The sequence below is a fragment of the Bufo gargarizans genome, chromosome 8, assembly GCF_014858855.1.
Source record: "Bufo gargarizans isolate SCDJY-AF-19 chromosome 8, ASM1485885v1, whole genome shotgun sequence".
NCBI classification, from domain to species: Eukaryota; Metazoa; Chordata; class Amphibia; order Anura; family Bufonidae; genus Bufo; species Bufo gargarizans.
In genome coordinates, this window is record NC_058087.1 from 81968620 (window position 1) to 81988475 (window position 19856).

Below are 19856 nucleotides of genomic sequence, written 5' to 3' on the forward strand. Positions count from 1 at the left end.
TATTAATTATACTTGTGACGTTGCCATTTAGTTTCTGGTGACCTGTATGAGGACCTGATGAGCCATATACTGTACTTCTATGTTATTACATACAGTATAATTGTATTTTTCCTTGTGGTGACAACATGTGTTTTCGTTTATAGGATGGACGTCTGAGAGTTAATGATCAGCTTGTGGCTGTGAATGGGGAGAGCTTACTCGGCAAATCCAATCGAGAAGCTATGGAAACATTGCGGAGGTCCATGTCTATGGAGGGAAATATTCGAGGGATGATTCAGCTGGTTATTTTACGTAAGCTAAATAAGCAAACAGAGGTAAGTTCTGGACTCATGTACAGAATATACCGCTAGCTATAAGAATGGATCTTATGTATTTGTGTAGAAAGCCTGTAAAGAAAAGCAAAAATACAAAATAAAAAAAATACTAATTCATGAAATTACCCCACTGAATCATGATAAGAATTGTAAGAGTATTTTCATGGATTTGGAAATGGCATCAAGGTGCCTGCTGTATGTACGATCGCGGACATTTAATGTATCGGATGCCGTGGTCAACCCTGACCACAGCATCTGAATTTAGAAAATCCGGAAGTGCGAGGGGATCGGGGAAGCAGCAGCCCTTGTCCTCCTGTGTGACAGGAGGCTGCTGCTTAGTAATTTCTATGGAGCCCCTCCCAGTAGCAGGGCTCCATAGAAATACAGTAAAATCCTAATACATTGGAGTCTATGAGAAAAGCAAACTGCCCATACGATTAAAATGTTAAAAATGTATTCCCATACGGAAATAGCAAAACAGAAAAAAATTCCAAATGGCCAGTTTTTTTGGGTAGCTTCTCATCCCACAAACTTTTTATAAAAAGTGATCAAAAAGTTGTACACTCCCCAAAATGGTATGACTGAAAAGTACAGATCGCCTCCACAAAAACGAGTCTACACAAACACAAAAACATTATAGGGGTCAGAATATAAAGGCTAAAACTACAAAAAAATAAAAATTCCCCAGTATAAAAACACAATAAAAATATGCATATGTGGTATTGCCAGATTCATACTGACCTGGAGAATGAAAGTATCTGGTCACTTTTATGATATAGGGAACACCGTAAAAACAAAACCCCCAAACACTGTTCTTGAATTGTGTTTTTTTTTTTTTTTCAATTTTACCCCATTTATAATTTTTTCCCTGCTTCCCTGCACTAAACTCCCAACAGTGCATATGCAAGTCTGCGTGGCAGGTGCTGCATTTTTGACTAGAGATATCACATGGAGGTGATTTGTCTGGTCACATGACCCTCCATCAGCCAGCCTTTTATGGACAATATTGCTGTGTGGACAGCACAAAAGACTTGGCAAACAAAGAATCATTTGTTATGAAATATAGAAATTGGTGCAGAATTTTTGTACTCACCTTCCCGTGTCTTCTTTCGCCTACACTCTGCACTATGTCGAGACTGTGTACAGCATCGAGATGTAGTGCAGGTAGGCGCGAACTGACACTGTGTGACATCAGGTCACAGTGCAGTGCAGGCCAGAAGAAGACCAGATAAGACTTTCTAGTGACTTTAAGGCAAAAACAAATCCCTATGTAATTATTATTTTACCCTCCATATATACTTATTTGAATATACAGGTTAAAGTAATCTATTTTCACTGGGCACTAAATGGACTAATGTACTGAAAAATAGGGCAGTAGAATATAAATTAAAGGGAATGTGTCATCAGAAAATAACCTTTTTTTAACAGTTTTTTATGTTTAACATTTTTTTTTTAAAAATGTTGATTTATTTTATATTCAATTTTCTATGTCACTGTTTATATTTAAACTAAAACCAAAAATCCTGCAGTTTTTGCACTGGCCACTTTGTGTAATAATTGGTGCCAGATTACTTTACTGCAGTTACCTCATTCTAATCCTGCCTGTAATGATATCACCTCTGTGTATAGATAAGACAGGATCCACCATTCACATTAGGTGATTGTCAAAGTTTATCTATTCTTTCCTTGTACAATGGCCTCTGCACAGGGCACAGAGCATGCCTAGAAGACTCTCCCATAGAAGTCAGTGAGGTCCTCTCCTGACCATTGTGTCTATGGACCATGGGGCTGCTGTAAAGCAATTTTTTTTTATTGCTGTGTAAAAACTGTCAGTCAGGTCAGTCAAGATGGCTGCCCCCATAATCATATTCAGGAAACTGAATATATAAATCTGCAATCAGAAAATAAATATTGGAAGAATATAGATGTGTCACTATGTAGTTTTAACAGGCAGATAGAGGTAACTGAATTTCCTGAATAAGTTATATATCGACTCCTTTTACAAAAAGATCATCTGGTGCTAAGACCATATCGCGCCCTTCATAACAGCCACTCCTGAAAGTCAATTGCTGTCTAATATGGGCTTATGCACATGACCGTATGACCTCCTAGACATACGGTCCGTGAGCGGGCCATATGCCTCGGAGCAGCATACATCCTGCGCACGGGAGCGTACAGCATCATAGGTTACTATGATAATGTGCGCATTGGGCCGCCCACGAGGCTGTTATCTCGCACTCATATGATCATATGAGTGCAGGACAATAGTCCCGCAGGTGGCCCGATGCGCACAGTATCATAGTCACCTATGATGCTGAGCTCTCCCTTGCACAGGATGTATGCAGCTCTGGGACATATGGCCTGCTTACGGGACCGTTTGTCTCGGAGGTCATACGGTCGTGTGCATGAGCCCTATGGCACAGGATATCCTTGATTGAGACTTGATAGATTTGGCATTTGACTTGCATTATAGTCCTATTTATATGTCATAGAGATAAATATAGGCACAATTTACACGTGGTGATGAAATATCATCCTTGTTTACCTACTAAATGTGAACGTGCTGAAGGGTTTAATGAGTCAGCAACTGTATTCACCTTCAGCCATTCTTTCTGCTATTCTGTATACTAGCATTCAATATGTATGCCAGTTACTGGTATAAAAAACAATGACTGTGCCGGGTCTCACCTACATCTTGACCTTACCATGTCCCCTGTTTGTAAACCTATCGAGGGTGGCATAAAATGGAAGTTGCAACTAAAGAAAAGTTGCAATAGCATTGAAAATATCACAAAACTAGGGTTTTTCAACCTTTTACGCTAAAAAGGCATTGGGTGAATGATTAATTTCCCCTGTGTCTGTAGACATTTTGATATTTTACTGGCTACCACATTTTTAACTGAGAAAAATGCCATGAAAAAAGAAAATGAGTCAAAACATGGTGTATAAAACCAACCTTATAGGGGTACAATAAATCAGGAACTCTCCATGTTGGAGGCACATTTTAGTTATAATACGCAGGTTTATATTATTATTACTTTTATAAAATGTATCTAAATTTAAAGCAGAAATCCACCTACTTGTCGACATGGTAGATGATAATATTTGGGGATTGTGAGCTTGGCAGTGGCATGCCTAGGGTCCTTTCTCTGGCACACCTTGGGGGGCCCCCCCCCCCCCCCCCCTCCAATATTTAAAAAAATTGGTACCCACTCACAGTAGCATTGCCATCAGTGTACATCAATCACAGTCGTTTTGTCCAGATATGTGCCCCCTCACAGTATTTATGCCTTCACTGTACAACTTTCACAGTAGTTATGCCCACATTGTGCCCCCTTAAAGTACTTATCCCTTCATTTTGCCACCTTCACTGTAGTTATGCCGATATTATGCCCCCTCACAGTAGTTATGCCCTCTCTGTGCTTCTTTCACAGAAGTAATGCCCTCTCTGTGCCCCTTCAGGGTAGTTCTGCCCTCACTGTGTCCCCATAACAGTAATAATGCCCTCTGTGCCCCTTAACAGTAGTAATGCCCATTGTGCCCCCTTCACAGTTATAATGCCCACTCAGTGCACAATACGTTATGCCCACCACCTTCACAGGAGTAATGCTCTGTGCCCCCTCACAGTAGTATTGCCTTCTGTGCCCTCTTTGTAGTAGTATTGCCCTATGTGCCCCCTTTGTAGTAGTATGGGCCTCTGTGCCCTCTTTGTAGTAGTAATTCCCTCCATGCCCCTTTGTAGTAGAAATGTCCATTGTGTCCCCTTCATAGTAGTAAAGCCCGCTGTGCCCCCTTTGTAGTAGAAATGTCCTCTGTGCCCCCTCCATGGAAAAAAAATGCCTTCTGTGCCCTCTTTGTAGTAGTACTGTCCCCTGTGCCCCCTCCATGGTTAGAAAAACCCTCTGTGCCCCCTCTGTAAAAAAAAAACAAAAAAAAAACACAGCAACACAGTACTGTGTGGGCAGAGCTTAGGCAGATTCCCGGGCAGCAGGCTCCACCCAGACATGCCATCCTTCGCAAACCTCTTTATGGACGTATTTGAGGAGATACACATTTGGGGCCACCAAATCTTTAAGGACAACATAATCCACTTCAGAAGATATATAGATGATCTGTTTATTATCTGGGACGGGGACAAGGAGTTGGCTCTACAGTTTAGCAATAGCCTAAACCACACAGATTTTACCCCAAAATTTTGCAAGGTGGTGGACTTCGACTGATCAGCTACTGATAACCTATCCAGAAGATAAATCATCAATTAAAAAGTCGTGGAAAACTCCTTTAATATACCATTTTCTTTTGGGAATTGTCTGTAGGGGTCCATGCACATACACTCCACACACGTTATCTTTCTGCTGTGCCTTTGTAAGATGAAATTTGTACAGAAAGAAATTAAAGGCTCATTAATATAGTTATCACCTATATTTGTGGCCCTGCCCACATCAATGCCCCACCCCATCGCTCCCCTGGGGAAGGGGGGGGGGGGGTCATAGTAAATGCATAAATGAAATACATTTAGTCAACCAAAAGTCCCAATATTTGATTAATATGCAAGAAGTAATTTAGCCACCTCAAGCAAGGCCGGAACCTACTACCTACCAAATGTGCCTGTTATGTTGGCTGCAGAAGCTTCCTTGGGCCCAACCACTAGAGATGCATATCCTGATGCTCACTGAAACCACACTGTAATGTGAAATCTTCAAATAAATATATATTTATTGGACTGAGAATGATGGAATGAACTGACACAACCATGGAAATTATTGCCTTTTATTGCAATCCATATGAGGTCCTCTGCTGCTTTGTCAGGAGTTGGTTCTATATTAGGACTGAGACAGGTTGTTGGCAAGAACCTTGTAGTTAATTCGACATCTATCTCTATTAAGACATTGACTTTTTTTTTATTTCAATGAAATTTGATTGTTGATCCTTTAAAATTGTTAAGTCTTATTGGTAGCGGTGTGTTAATGGCCGTCATGTATCATGCTCCTAATTTACAGTATTTTCCATGATGGAATATGCCAACATAATAGTTATCATCTGTGTGAGGGTAGTAATGGTGTAAATATCCATCAAACAGTTGTCACAGTATCAGTATCAGTCGGTTATGGCTAAGGGATCGCTCTCTCTCAGGGGTCGGCACTGACAGAGTTCTCTTCAGACAACGGGGTTCAAGTCCAATTGGTGCTTTATTTTGGCCCTTCAGCACCAGCACAAACATAAACATAGTTTAACATAGTTTATAAGGCCAAAAAAGACATCTGCCCATCCAGTTCGGCCTGTTACCCTGCAAGTTGATCCAGAGGAAATAAAAAATAAAAAAATAAACCTGTGACGTAGAAGCCACTTAAGGGGAAAAAAATTCCTTCCCGAATCCCACCGGGCAATCAGAATAACTCCCTGGATCAACGACCCATCTTAAGTAGCTATAACCTGTAATATTCTTACATTCCATGAATACATCCAGGCCCCTCTTGAACTCTTTTAGTGAACTCCCCATCACCACCTCCTCAGGCAGAGAGTTCCATAGTCTCACTGCTCTTACCGTAAAAAATCCTCTTCTATGTTTGTGTACAAACCTTCTTTTCTCCAGACGCAGAGGATGTCCTCTTGTCACATTCGCAGTCCTGGGGATAAATAGATGATGGGAGAGATCTCTGTACTGACCCATTATTGATAATCTTTAAGGGTACTGTAGTCCCCCCATTCTAGTTAGTACTTTAGTTGCCCTCCTCTGAACCCTCTCCAGCTGTGCTATGTCTGCCTTGTTCACAGGAGCCCAGAACTGTACACAGTATTTCATGAGTGGTCTGACTAATGATTAAGGGTCCATTCACACGTCCGTTGTTTCTTTCCTGATCTGTTCAGTTTTTTTGCGGAACAGATCTGGACCAGATCTGGACCCATTCATTTTCAATGGGTCCTGAAAAAAATCGGACAGCACAATGTCAGATTTTTTTTCAGGACCCATTGAAAATGAATGGGTCCAGATCTGGTCCAGATCTGTTCCATAAAAATGGAACAGATCAGGAAAGAAACAACGGATGTGTGAATGGACCCTAACACAAAGTTCTGATCTAGCTCACCTATTGATTGCAGGTCACACACACGGAATCGAGCTTCAATAGCCAGCCAGCAAGCCAGACAGCTTCCTGGGCTTTTCCACGCATAGTCCCACACAGGGGAGAGATCTGGCTTCACACAGCCTCCTGGCTGAGACCACACAGAGCCTCACATGCTCCCCCCCTCTCTAGGTCACTTTCTCTCCCCCAGACTTATACACTGTGGGTTGTTTTATTCCTCCTTGATTACAGCAGGCCTCACCTGCGATCTCCTCAGGTTAAAGACCACACAAGTACTGGAAGGGTGTGGCCTGGTGGCAGATCCCACTACCAAACCTATGCACCAGTTCAATTAAAATCCAGCCCTAGCCAAAACTGCCTCGGCAAACTACACTTTGCTGAAACCACTGCAGCTTTCTGGATTTTTTGTTATCTCACCCAGCTAAGGTATCTGGGTGGGATATACACGCCTTCCAGCACTATACTGTACACATTACCACACTAATTACCTAAAAAGTAGGGGAAAGTGCTTTGTTCAACACCTACTAGACTTCTCTTTGAAGTATATAATATTCATATACATAGAACTATTCTGGGAAACATTCACATTACTTGATCCCCTGGCATACTGCAGCCACCCCAGTAGGTGTTATATTTTATTGGCTACTGTGCTGGATGCTGTAGCTTTCTGTGGCACTATACCCATCTTCCAGAGATGTCTGTATTTGCCTTATTGACTGTTGTGCAGCTCTTCTGAGCTTTAATGTTGCTCTGCTTACAATTCTGTATCATCATCATCACTCTCATCTTCTGAATGCTATTCTATAAATCTAAAATGTGTGCTTTTTATATACAATAAACATGACCGATGATCCTGATAAACCCACACAGACTTTATAATCCACACGTAGGTAGGAAAGGCACATAAATATAAGCAAGATTTATTAGCACTGGGACAGATCCCTCCATTAATACTGGGGGATGATTCATGAACCTGGAGTTGTATTGACGGCTAAACTCATAAGTGGAGCAGGGGAGCACAGACCATGAATACATGCTGAAAGACATGCATTATATTTACTTGTGTATGTATAAATGTGAGTGCATTGAAGTACGCAGGCATACCGCATGGCACTTTTATAGGCGTGATTTTTATGCTTTGTTGTTTCCTATTACTGCAGTAAAGGGCATGGTATTACTATGGTGCGGTGTAGCACCTGTCCTGTGCTTTGCCTTAACTACCACATGCCTCTTCTTTATTAGCAATATGTATGTGATATAGGAGCCATGGCCACTTATGAACATGGAGTGTGTTTACAGTGCAGAGTAGCTGGAACCCTCCCTATCATAGTAGGAAGTGTAGTTTGAATAGAAAATATTATTTTTATACCTACCGTTTGCTGATAATGTGGAATATAAAGACATTTTACAATATATTGATCTTAGGTAATGGCAGAAACCTGCTGACATCCAAGTGCCCGTACATCTGATTAGTTGCTGCTGATACCATAGTGTTCTTCACTCTATCACCTTGTCACAGTAGTGCGTTGTGAGACTTCTGGGGTGGCATATTCTTATCCTATCACCATGCCATAGCAATACTAGAAAACGAGGAATAATATATTTTATTACTCCAAAGGATGAGAATTAATTTCACATTTTTCAGCAAATGCAACTTTCAGCAAATATGAATTTCACACAAATTACTTAAAATGGTGGTACAGATTAGAAGACAGAGAAGAAGGCATCTACCACAAAAAAGGGATACATTTTGGACAATTTTTTTACATTTTAAAATAAAATCTGAAAGTGTGTGTTTGAACAGGTTGTTTGTTATCCCCGGCTACCCATTTGCTCAGTGTCCCTTTGACATTTCAATTGACAGTGTATTGGTGTTAAAGAGCTTGAAATGGTCTGAAAACGGTCCTAGGAGACATCAGAGTGCCATGCATGACTTCTTAGGGCAATTGGGGTACTTTCAATTTGACCAAATCAAACCTGACGGCTGATTCATCCAAATCGGCCCCAAAATTAATTTGTGTAAATACGTTCATCTCTAGAGCCAATGTAAGGTGCTTCCTTTTAGCATCCTGATTACATCGCTTTTGTTTCTTTGTATATTGTAATATACTAAACCTGATGCTTCAGGACTCTGTCCCCGAATCATCGTCTGAAATTGCACTTATTTAGTGTTTAGCAGAATCTGGATGATGTAGATTTACATTATCCTCCTTTTCAATTTGTAGCTGGTTTTAGTTATATGACAACCAGATCTATGCGAATTAATAGGTAGGGAGGAGTTGGTATGCCATGGAAGACAGAAAGCCAATAAATCATTTAGACTCCACATCAGCCTTGGTGATTTGAATACCACGGTCCACCAAATCGAAGAGCCGTACTTAAACAGTCAACATGTATTTTTCCTCCATGAATCATGACTCTGCGACTACCATATAAATGCTGCTCAAAATGCTCCATCCCCCAGCGCATGTATAATGAGATTGAATGAAGCTCTTCTTAAACAGAAATTAATTTTTATATGGTATGCTGGATGTTCAATTGTAATTCCATTTGAAAATGAAAATGCGTCCCGCTCTGACCCACCCTCAGCAAAAATCTGTCTTTTTAATGCATGGCATCACTAGATGAACTGAATATCTTTAAACAATCCATTATCTTTTTATTGGCTTAGACACTAATGGAAGCTTCCATGGCAGCTATGTTTTACAAGCTGAATACTTTAATTAGCCCAGTTGCTGATCAGTTGTTGGGATATCGATTGTGACATTTATCAGAAGGCCTGAAAGCTTTTTTCTGTTTTTGTGTGTATTGTTTGTTCATTCACAAGTCTTCACAATATGTTTACCTATATGTTACAGTATGAGCTAAGGGTCTTAAGACGGGTTTAAATGGGCCAATGGGGCAGCCGATTGTCAAGAAGGAAACGGTCATTCTGGACAGTCGGCTGCTCGCTCAGTGAAGAAGACCAATGTGTTTACATGTAGTGATCGCCTTCACAGTATACTATTGCAATACCTCGTCCTCATACACAATCATGGTTTCTGGGCAGTAGATCGCTGTTTATACAGAACGATCTGCTGCACAGAAATCATTATTTGTGGTGTCTGCACGAGGGACAGGATCACCTGATGAACAATCACTTTGCTCGTTCATCGGGTGATCGGCAGCACATTTAGATTGCCAGATTATCGGTAACGAACGTTCGCAGGAACTGTCATTCCTAATAAACTGGATGATTATTGGTCCATCTAAATCCACCTTTACATTGTTTTCTTCATTTGTTGTGTGCAATAAAACGGTTGTCCCATCTAGTAAATAAAGGTTTTAGAAATGAAAACCATAATGATGTGAAATTAATGGCGAGGATGTAGGTAAAAATACTTCTAGTGAAGGCATACAACTGTATACTGTATATTGCTGTGTGCATGAATGCAAGGTCTCTGTACTGTTACTGGAAGTTGGTGTGGACGCACAGTAAAAACTGGTTTGATTTTGGGCGATATCTTAGGATGGTAACCTGACAGTCCTTTGGTTTTCAACCTTTGCCCTCTATATACAGGGATCTAGCATTTGCTGCAGAGGAGCATGTAAGTCACTACCTCTTGAGATAATCTCAGTGGCTGTGTACAAACATATCCAAGAATCGAATCAGAGGTCAGAGCAAGGGGCAATATAAGAAACAGGCTAAGGTCAGGACTAATATTGGAGAATCAGTGTCAGTTGTCACAGAATTTCAGTACTCTGGCAGTCAGACAGAATAACACACGTTCGCTGATAAACTAGAAACTAGGGACATAAAGCTCAGGCACTCTCCCACTGGGGAAGGTACCTTCATTATCCAAGGACTGCCTTCTATAGGCTGGGGAACAATTTAGATGTGCGTGCACTGGCCTTTTAAATGGCTGAGAATGAGTGTGTGCAGCCTAAGTGACAAGCCAGACGGGGCCTGCTGAAAATGCCGATGGTCGGGGCCTCTGACGGCTGGGAATAGAGAGAGCCCAGAAGCAGTAGCCATCAGTGTGAGTAGCTCAGCGCCTGTGCCTGCCAGAAGAAGCAGGGCAGTAGCGGGCATGGGATGTCAGTGCAGCATGCACAATGCCTACAGTACACTTCATTTTTGCTGACTTATGTTATATATTGTTACGATGTGAGATGTCCTGCACTTGCTTGAATTGTAAAATATATTCACACACAGTATGACCATGTATGTGCTCAGTGCTGCATAGTGTGTGCGTCAGTACAGGATCGGAGTAAGGAGCTGTGACACGCAACTCACTTTGTAATCAATTGTTGTAAAGTGACCAGATTCTCAATCTTTTGTAGCAAAATATCACAATACAACATTTTTCATATGTAGATAACTGTGAATTAAGGTATGCGAGAAGGAACAAACCTTAGGCATATAAGTATGTATGAATGATGTTCCATAATAAGAATGCTGTGTGCACGTTTAAGTGGCTCCCAGAACTTATAGGAGTAGTTTATAAATGGACAACACTGTATTATGATATATAGCTTTTTTATACTTTGAATATTCCAACTTTTGTTTAAGACGTTGTTAATAATTGAGAAGTGTTTTTTCTTAGCCACATAACAACCTTCCACTATACCTTGACAGCAGGCGGTACAGGTCACAAGTCTGCTGTGAGCATTCTTACTTGGATTTCAGAAGTCCCATATGAGTAAATGGAAAGAGCAGCACATGCAGAGCTATTATTCCATTCACTGTGCCCCAGAGGTAGGACCTGCACCTATCGAACATTTATGGCACATCCTTTGGATATATTAGAAATGTCCAGATTTGGGGTCATTTTTTTATGATTGTCTTTTTCTCATTTTGGACAGAAAATACATTTTTCAATTAGTCGTTATTAAAAAAAAAGCATTTTTTTGTGATACATGCGGTTAAAAATTATTAGTTTGCAGAATACCCCTTGTGAGTTCCTTCAGCTGATGGCTCAGGTGAAGTCTTATCTCTGATCTAATAAACACTCATTATAGCTAAGCTCTTATCAAACTGATATGAGTATGGCTGAAATGAGTGTTAATGAGATCATGATCTCAGAGGTAAGGCTTCACATGTAAGGTAAGACCTTTAGCTGACAGAACTCTCTGCAAAAAGACAGTCTGCAAAAAGACATAATTTTAACCACGTGTATCACAAAAACTGCAAAAAATGTTAAACCCCTTCCTGACACATGATGTAATAGTATGTCATGGCGGCAGATGACCTGACGCAATTTGACGTACTATTACATCATGGTGATCACTGTTGTTTCCATCGGCATCACTGTAAAAGCTGGCGGATTAACCCCCTCTATGCCATGATCAGTGCTGGCCACGGCATAGAAGGAGTTTGCGGTCAGTGAGGGATCCTATTGGGTCCCCGCTCTGCGTTGACTGGGACCAGATGGGTGAGAAGGCAGTCTGATGCCTTTTTAAGGCTGCCCAATGCCTTGCAATACATCAGGACCTGCCTTCTACAAAAGCCGAGGAGATCCAGCCCCAGGCTGGATCTGCTAGGCAGCCTGTTAGTGTATTACTCTGTGTAATGCACTCTATTACTCTGTGTAATGCACTAACAGGCAGTGCATTACAATACTCTGCATGATCTACTGAAGTAGAGAAAGGGTAAACCATAGGAGAGAACTAGAGGACCTAGGACCTGCATGGCTGAGCACTGGAGTCAGTAAGGTAGCTTTCTGCCAATAACTGTTAAAACACCCTTGGGTGACACTGTTAAAATGTCCTATTGTTTAAATCATGTTTTTATATTAAACATATTTTAAATAATTTTGGTGTCAATCTCTATATTTCTCTATAACTATAAAATCTTGCAGTTTTCACACTGGCCACTAAGCCTAATAATAATATGCGCTGCCACTTGTCTGTACAGATCACTTTACTGCATTATCTGCTCATTTGTCATTCTAATCCTGCCTATAATGATATCACCTCTGTGTATAGATAAGACAAGTGTTGACCGACGCAAAGTGTTTTTTGTTCTGAAGTTTAGGAAAGCTAAACTTCAGCGGTAAAGAATCAGTTTAAAGGGAACCTATCACCTCCTAAAACCATCCCAAGCTGCCAGCAGTGTGTTTCAGATGATGCCTTTCTTCCTGAAGGCCGATGCAGCAAAAGTACTGAAAACGATATTTTATCCCCTGCCGGCGCGCTTCTCTACACATGCTTGAAGTCAATTGCTTCAAGTCACAGTACCACGCCCCCTTCCCTGCCCCTTCGCTGTTACTGACGGCACTTATGCACAGAGTTCGGCAAAGCCAGCCAAACAGGCAGCTGTCAGTCACAGGAAAGGGGCAGTAAAGGGGGCGTGGTTACCCTGACTTGAACCAAGGAGGCCTCTGCCTCCTTGACTTCAAGCATATGTGGAGAAGCACGCCGGGCAGGGGATAAAACAACGTTTTCAGTACTTTTGCTGCATCTGCTTTCATGAAGAAAGACATAATCAGAAACACACTTCTGGCAGCTTGGTATTGCTGTAAACAGTTTTAAAGAACTATATTGGAGAGGGAGAGTGTATTGCCGTGTGCATCACTGTCAAGTGCACCGACATTCATAGTTAATGTTCTGTTAGTGATACAGTTACTGTGCCTCAGTATTAAAGGCAGCTGTAATATATCACTGTGTTCATCACTGTCAAGTGCTTTGACATTCATAGTTAATCAGTTTTGTTAGAGATACAGTTGTTATACAGTATGGCCAACAGACAGTTGCCTGGTCCCTCCAAAGGAACAGGCAGTGGCAAAAATGATGCTGTAGCTGGCAGAAGTTGCAGCCAAAGGAACTGTACTGGAATGGTTGACTCGCTCTTCAACATCATATCAAGTGACAACAGATACACACAGCCAGGAATTGGTGGGTTCCTCTGACACCACACTTAGTTGGCATGGCCCAGGAACTGCCTCTGTGCCATCACCTGTTCTGAACCTGCCTCTTGATTTTGTTGCTAGTCCTGCTAGCCATGTAATGTATGTCCTCTGCTCTGCTCTGCTCTGCTTTTCAGCTACAATGAAATATTATAAGGCAAACCAAACCCTAGCTTTAACATTACAGTACTACAGAGGAAAACATATATATACTGCCCTATACTATAGCATATCATGATGAGTCTCAGTATGTTATTCCACTGGGCAGATCTAATATAGTGCTCACGACCCCCGATAGGCAGACTATATGCTAAAGTTCGGGGATAAAAGGTCTTGGGATACTGCATATCTCAGGCAGGATACACGTTCTCTGGCCTCGCTGCTCCTTGAGTTGAGGTTCCTTCCATTTGTGAATGTCTAAAGGAGGTGAAGACAAATCACAGGTACCATTAGGAGAGCTCTGGGAATTATCCAAAGTCCCTGTCTGAGGGTCAACATCTTGTAAGTCCACGGCTATTGCTGCCACCGCTGGGGACAAATAAATTATAGCCATTCCATCAGAATTAAAGATTTTTAGTATTGCCAGATAGAGGACTGCAAATTGCATATTCTTCCGATAGAAGTGTGAACAGATCGGTGAAAACGCTTTGCATTTGCGCGTGACCTCTGCAGAAAAATCTTCAAAGATAAGAATTTTTCCCTTTGCCTATGACAGCACCCCTGGAGAGACCACCTCCACCTCCTCAGGACAGGAAACAGGACCCAGAACTGCTTTAAAAGAGGGTCTAACCCATCTAGCCCCAGTTCTGTTTGCTGTCCTAAGGGATACGTGGGATCAGAACCTCTAAAGATAAAGATTGAGCTGTGGGAACCCCAACTTTATAGTATTGGGAGGGTTATCCTGTGTGGCATAAGGCTCCTCTGGGAGGCGCTGCAGAATACTGGGCTGCCTTCTCTCTCCTACCCCACTCTGTTCTCCTCGGTCCAGGGGAGTTTCTGCCGTCCTAGGAGTCTGCGGACCTCTGCAGCCGTGATCAAATGTCCGGCTGGCGGAATGCTAGCTGGGATTAGCATTTTTGGGTTGCGGCAGTGGAAGGAAACCAACTCTGTAGACCGGAAGTGGGGGGTGGCATGTGCGCTCGGAGACAAAAGCCCAGACAGCTCACTGTCAGCTTCATTCTGGCTGGTTGTTTCTGCTTGAACACGGAGAAAGCGCATCGCGCTGAAACCACCAATGATACGCCGGTACCACCGTGGGGTAAGAGGGGTTGTACCCTGATACATTTCTGCAGTGTTACCCATGGGGGGGTCATCTTCTATATTTAGGTGTCTAAGGAGTCTTCTAGAAAGGTCTCCAGTTCTAAGAGGAAGGGTTGTGCTGTGTGTAAAAGAAAGCTACCCTCGGCCTGGGCTAAACCGCTTTGTCAAGCATGTGTAAGCAAGTTAATGGAGGAGGAAGCTCTGTCTCTGATGGGCAGCATCAAGCAGATGATCCGTGAGGAAGGTAAAGAATCAGCGGTCTGCTTAAAAAACACCATAGTACCTCTGCAGCCGCATCCCCCCCCCCCCCTTCCTCTAGTGACAGTGATGTACTTTCATGATTGGGGGAAGAGAGGGAATGGCTATCATTTAATGGGTCCTCTGATGACAAATCCACAGGGAAACGGTCTTTCATGCTGAGAACACTAACTCCCTAGTCAAAGCAGTAACAGCTACCATGGGCTTAGATGACCAAAAGCTTCCACAGTCAGTTCAGGACTCTATGTTTGAGGGTCTAAGCCCCAGGAGAAGGAAGGTTTTTGATGTGCATACAAATATTCAGGCAGTCATAGACTGGAAGAATATTGATGACTGCTTTTGATGAAGAAGTTTCCACTTCTTGGGAAAGGGCCCCAAAGCTTGATGGCCCCGGTAGCCAAGATGTCTAAGAAAGCAGTGCTTCCCTTTGAAGATATGGGTTCTCTTAAAGACTCGATGGACAAGAGAGCAGAGATTTATTTAAAAAAAGATTTGGGATGCCTCTGCGGCGGCCTTTAGACCTGCTATTGCTGCCACTTATGTTGCTATATTCCTAAAAGTGTGGATGGGGAAGTTGGAAGCTCACATTAAAGAGGGTACACCTGGGGATCTAGGGAACAGTTAATATCCTTTTTCCCTACTAGATATAATGCTTTGGATTTCTTGGACGATGCTTCAGCGGACTCCGCAGGATTAACGTTATCCACCAGAGGTTCCGCCTTATCTAACTCTACCCGTAGAGCTATTTGGTTAAAAGGCTGTAATGGGGATGCTAGTTCTAAGGCTAAAATTTGTGCCATTTTGTGTCAATACTTATTTGGGTCAGTCCTTGACGATTTACTGGAAAAGGCCTCAGATAGAAAAAAATGGCTTTCCCTCTAGCAGTCAGCAGCCCCCTTGGAGGTCCTTTCTTCCCAGGTTTAATAGAGAAGATTTCGGGGGGAAGGAAAGGACTAATCAGTTTGCGGGAGCCGCTAGAATGCCTAAGAGGTTTCTTTTTTCACCGAGTCAGATGCTTTAAAAAAGCAATCCCAATGACGCCAGGCCTCCAGTTGGGGGTCGTCTGTATCTCTTTTCACATCAATGGCAGAGGATCTCCAACAGCCCTTGGATAAATTATGTTATAGGAGAGGGCTCAAAGCTAAGGTTTCAAAAATCACCAATAGAAATATTTGTGATAACAGATTATTGATCAGATCCCCCAAGACAGTCGCCCATCATCTCTGAAGTTTTATCCATATCATAAAAGAAAGTGCTGGTGGAAGTTCCAAGGCAGGAACTGGGCAGGTAGCAAGTTGTAAGAAGGTCACTTCTAGTATCTATTTGAGAGTTTGGAGGGCTTTCTACAGATTTGCCAATAGACCAGTGGATGTGCCCAGATGTTCCAGACATTCCACTTGTATTAGATTTTTAACAGGAGGGATGGAGAAAAAAAGCTTAGACCTAGCACTTTGAAGGTGCAGATTTCAGCATTAAAGAGGGCCTTTCATGGTTTTGTATTGACTGCAATAAATACCTTTACTTGTGGGGTGCTGCCTCCCTGCCTGATTTTTATTTTATTTTTTAATATCACTCCTGTGCCCCACTGTGCCCCCCCCCCCCACCGTAGTTTTCGCGCTCAGTATGCTAATACTGAGCATCGGTACAGTGAGGAGGAGACGCCAGGGTTTTTCAATGGGCGTCTCATTCTCCCTGGCTGTGCCACGATCTAATTACAGCGGAGAGCGTCACAGCCAGTGAGAAAAAAACTCACCTTCTCCCTGGCTGTGACGCGCTCTGCTGTGATTGGATCGCGGCACAGCCAGTGGGTAGGAAACACCCATTGAGAAACTCTGGCGTATCCTCTTTCATGTACCGATACTCAGTATACTGAGTGCAAAAACTGCAGTGGGTGCAGGAGCGATATTTTAAAAAATCAGGCAGGGTGGCAACATCAACTACCCAAGTAATAGTATTTATCACAATTAATACAAAACTATGAAAGGTCCTCCTTAAAGGGGTTGTCCAAGTTCTTTTTTTTGTTATTCTTTCTGTGTTTCTAACTAGGCAAATGTAACAGCTTTCCAATTAACTCACTTTATCTCCAGTGGCTGGTTTCTCAGATTTCACTGAGGGTCACATGACCTGTGATGTCAGTTTCTCTCTCCCTGCTCTGATAATGTTCCTGCACAAGCCTGAGAGATCTGTACAGGAGATGTCACTGTGCTAGCCTGCAGGCTGCTGCTTATTGCTCTTTCCCAGGATTCTTAATCCCTTCAGCTGCACAGACTCAGGGCTGAAGTGTTTACTGCGTAGCTGCAGGCAGTGAGGAGACATGCTGGGCACAGGAGCTGAAAGAGAAATTCTGCAGAGCATTGCAGGCAGAGGGGAGATCCTGTGTGTATTAGGCTACTTTCACACTAGCGTTCGGGCGGATCCGTTCTGAACGGATCCGCTCATAATAATGCAGACGGCGGCTCAGTTCAGAACGGATCCGTCTGCATTATTTTTAGCATATAACAGCTAAGTGTGAAAATAGCCTCGTACGGATCCGTCCAGACTTTCAATGTAAAGTCAATGGGGGACGGATCCGCTTGAAGATTGAGCCACATTGTGGCATCTTCAAACGGATCCGTCCCCATTGACTTACATTGTAAGTCTGGACGGATCCGCACGCCTCCGCACGGCCAGGCGGACACCCGAACGCTGCAATCAGCGTTCAGCTGTCCGCCTGTCCGTGCGGAGGCGAGCGGAGCGGAGGCTGAACGCCGCCAGACTGATGCAGTCTGAGCGGATCCGCTCCATTCAGACTGCATCAGGGCTGGACGGCTGCGTTCGGGTCCGCTCGTGAGCTCCTTCAAACGGAGCTCACGAGCGGACCAGCGAACGCTAGTGTGAAAGGAGCCTTAGGAGTGTCATTGCACAGCTAGGACTTGTAGTTCTATGCATACAACTTGCTGCTGAGTCTCCCAGCAGGCAGACATGCCAGTATCAGTGTCATTATATTGCTGGGACTTGTATTTCTACTCATACAGCATGCTGCTGAGTCTCCCAGCAGGCAAACATGTCACTCAGGGCAGCTCTTGTATTCACTCCCTTAGCAGAGCAGGGGGAGGGGGAGATATTGTTATATTTTTTGGCCTAAAATTTGCTTAGCTTAGTTATATATCGCTGACCATCAGATTTACAGTGCTATATCTTTTTTTTCCCCTTAACTCAGACAAGTGCCTTGTTTATAATAATTTTTGTTTTTACAATGGTCACATACAGAATAATAGTATGCACATAATTGAAATAAGTGACAATGAGTTATATTGCAGACAATATTCAGACTAAGACCAATGAAATATTATATACCTAAGGCTACTTTCACACTAGCGTTCGTCGGTCCGCTCGTGAGCTCCGTTTGAAGGGGCTCACGAGCGGACCCGAACGCAGCCGTCCAGCCCTGATGCAGTCTGAATGGAGCGGATCCGCTCAGACTGCATCAGTCTGGCGGCGTTCAGCCTCCGCTCCGCTCGCCTCCGCACAGACAGGCGGACAGCTGAACGCTGCTTGCAGCGTTCGGGTGTCCGCCTGGCCGTGCGGATCCGTGCGGATCCGTCCAGACTTACGATGTAAGTCAATGGGGACGGATCCGTTTGAAGATGCCACAATGTGGCTCAATCTTCAAGCGGATCCGTCCCCCATTGACTTTACATTGAAAGTCTGGACGGATCCGTCCGAGGCTATTTTCACACTTAGCTTTTTTTTTGCCATTTTAATGCAGACGGATCCGTTCTGAACGGAGCCTCCGTCTGCATTATTATGAGCGGATCCGTTCAGAACGGATCCGCCCGAACGCTAGTGTGAAAGTAGCCTAAGATACATAGGAAGCAAGCTAAACATGATAGGCATGAGGTAGGCCTGTAAATAAAGTGCAGGCGGAGAATAGAAATATAATTCACAATAATAATAACTGTGAGTTGAACACAACTAAGTAACAAAAAGGGCGTTAGTAGGTTAGTGCATTCCATAAAGCCTCAAGAATTACCGTACAGAGAGAATGGAAAGTTATGCACTTCAGGGAGGATAAATCGAACTACGATTTTAAGTCGGAAAGGTCATGGGAAACCTCTGAATTGTTTCCAGGGAGACCAGATGGCTAGAAAAGTGGACCTAGAACGGAGTTCCCAGTGCGAGATCTCTTCAAGCCTATAGATCTGGTCCACTTTGTGTATCCAAATGGCCAAGTCAGGAACTTCTGGGGAGAGCCAATGGAACGCGATAAGTAACCTGGCAGCAGCCAAAAGCATGAGGAGAAGGGATGCACGCCACTTATTCATACCTTTAATACCTAAGCTCAGGAGAGCTAATTCAGGGGAGCAGGTTAGAGCAGATTTACCAATATGATTGCATTTACATATTATTTTGCGCCACCAGTCATTGATGGGTTGGCAGCTACACCAGATGTGGAAAAAGGTACCTTTAGAGGCTTTACACCTCCAACATATATCAGAACAGCTAGAGGAGTAAAGGGAGATAGATTCAGGGGTCTTATACCATCTCATCAAAATCTTATATCCGTTTTCCTGGACGCGGATGCACCTGGATATCTCATGAGGAATCATAAGAGCTGAGGAGATTTTAGTGGGAGATAGGAAGCGATCCAAATCTTTTTCCCAGGAACCAATGATAGCAGGTTTAATAAGCGAAAAGGGGGACTTTAGTTGCCGGTATATAACCAAAATAGTCTTCATAGGAGATTTTTTTGAACCTACTATTTTATCAAACCACGATGAGAGGGGGGGAATAGTGGAGTCTTTAAGTATTAGTTTAATCTCAGAGGAGAGGAACCTTTGTAGGAAGGTGAGAGCAGCGCAATAATTCAAATCAGTAAAGAGTGATTGGAGGGGTTTAACACAGCCCACTTTGTCTAGTAGATCAGAGATAGGGATAGCTGAGGATTTGATTGGGCCGGGACAGTTCCCTTTCAAAGTAGGCGGCGCCAAATCCATCAAATCTCTCAGGGTGAGGAGAGGTGACAGAGTTGCTAACAGGTTAACTTGAGGGGAAAACCAATTCCATACCAATAG

At 43.0% G+C, this 19856-nt stretch overlaps 1 protein-coding gene across 3 annotated transcripts in view; it reads left to right on the forward strand.

The window, feature by feature from the left end:
* Nucleotides 1-19856, forward strand: part of PARD3B (par-3 family cell polarity regulator beta) — a 1547452-nt gene that overhangs the window by 572208 nt on the left and 955388 nt on the right. For all 3 annotated transcript variants that reach the window (XM_044302617.1, XM_044302618.1, XM_044302619.1), the window contains exon 12: nt 144-314. In XM_044302617.1, coding sequence (XP_044158552.1) covers nt 144-314 — 171 coding nt within the window. The remainder of the gene's footprint in view (nt 1-143; nt 315-19856) is intronic.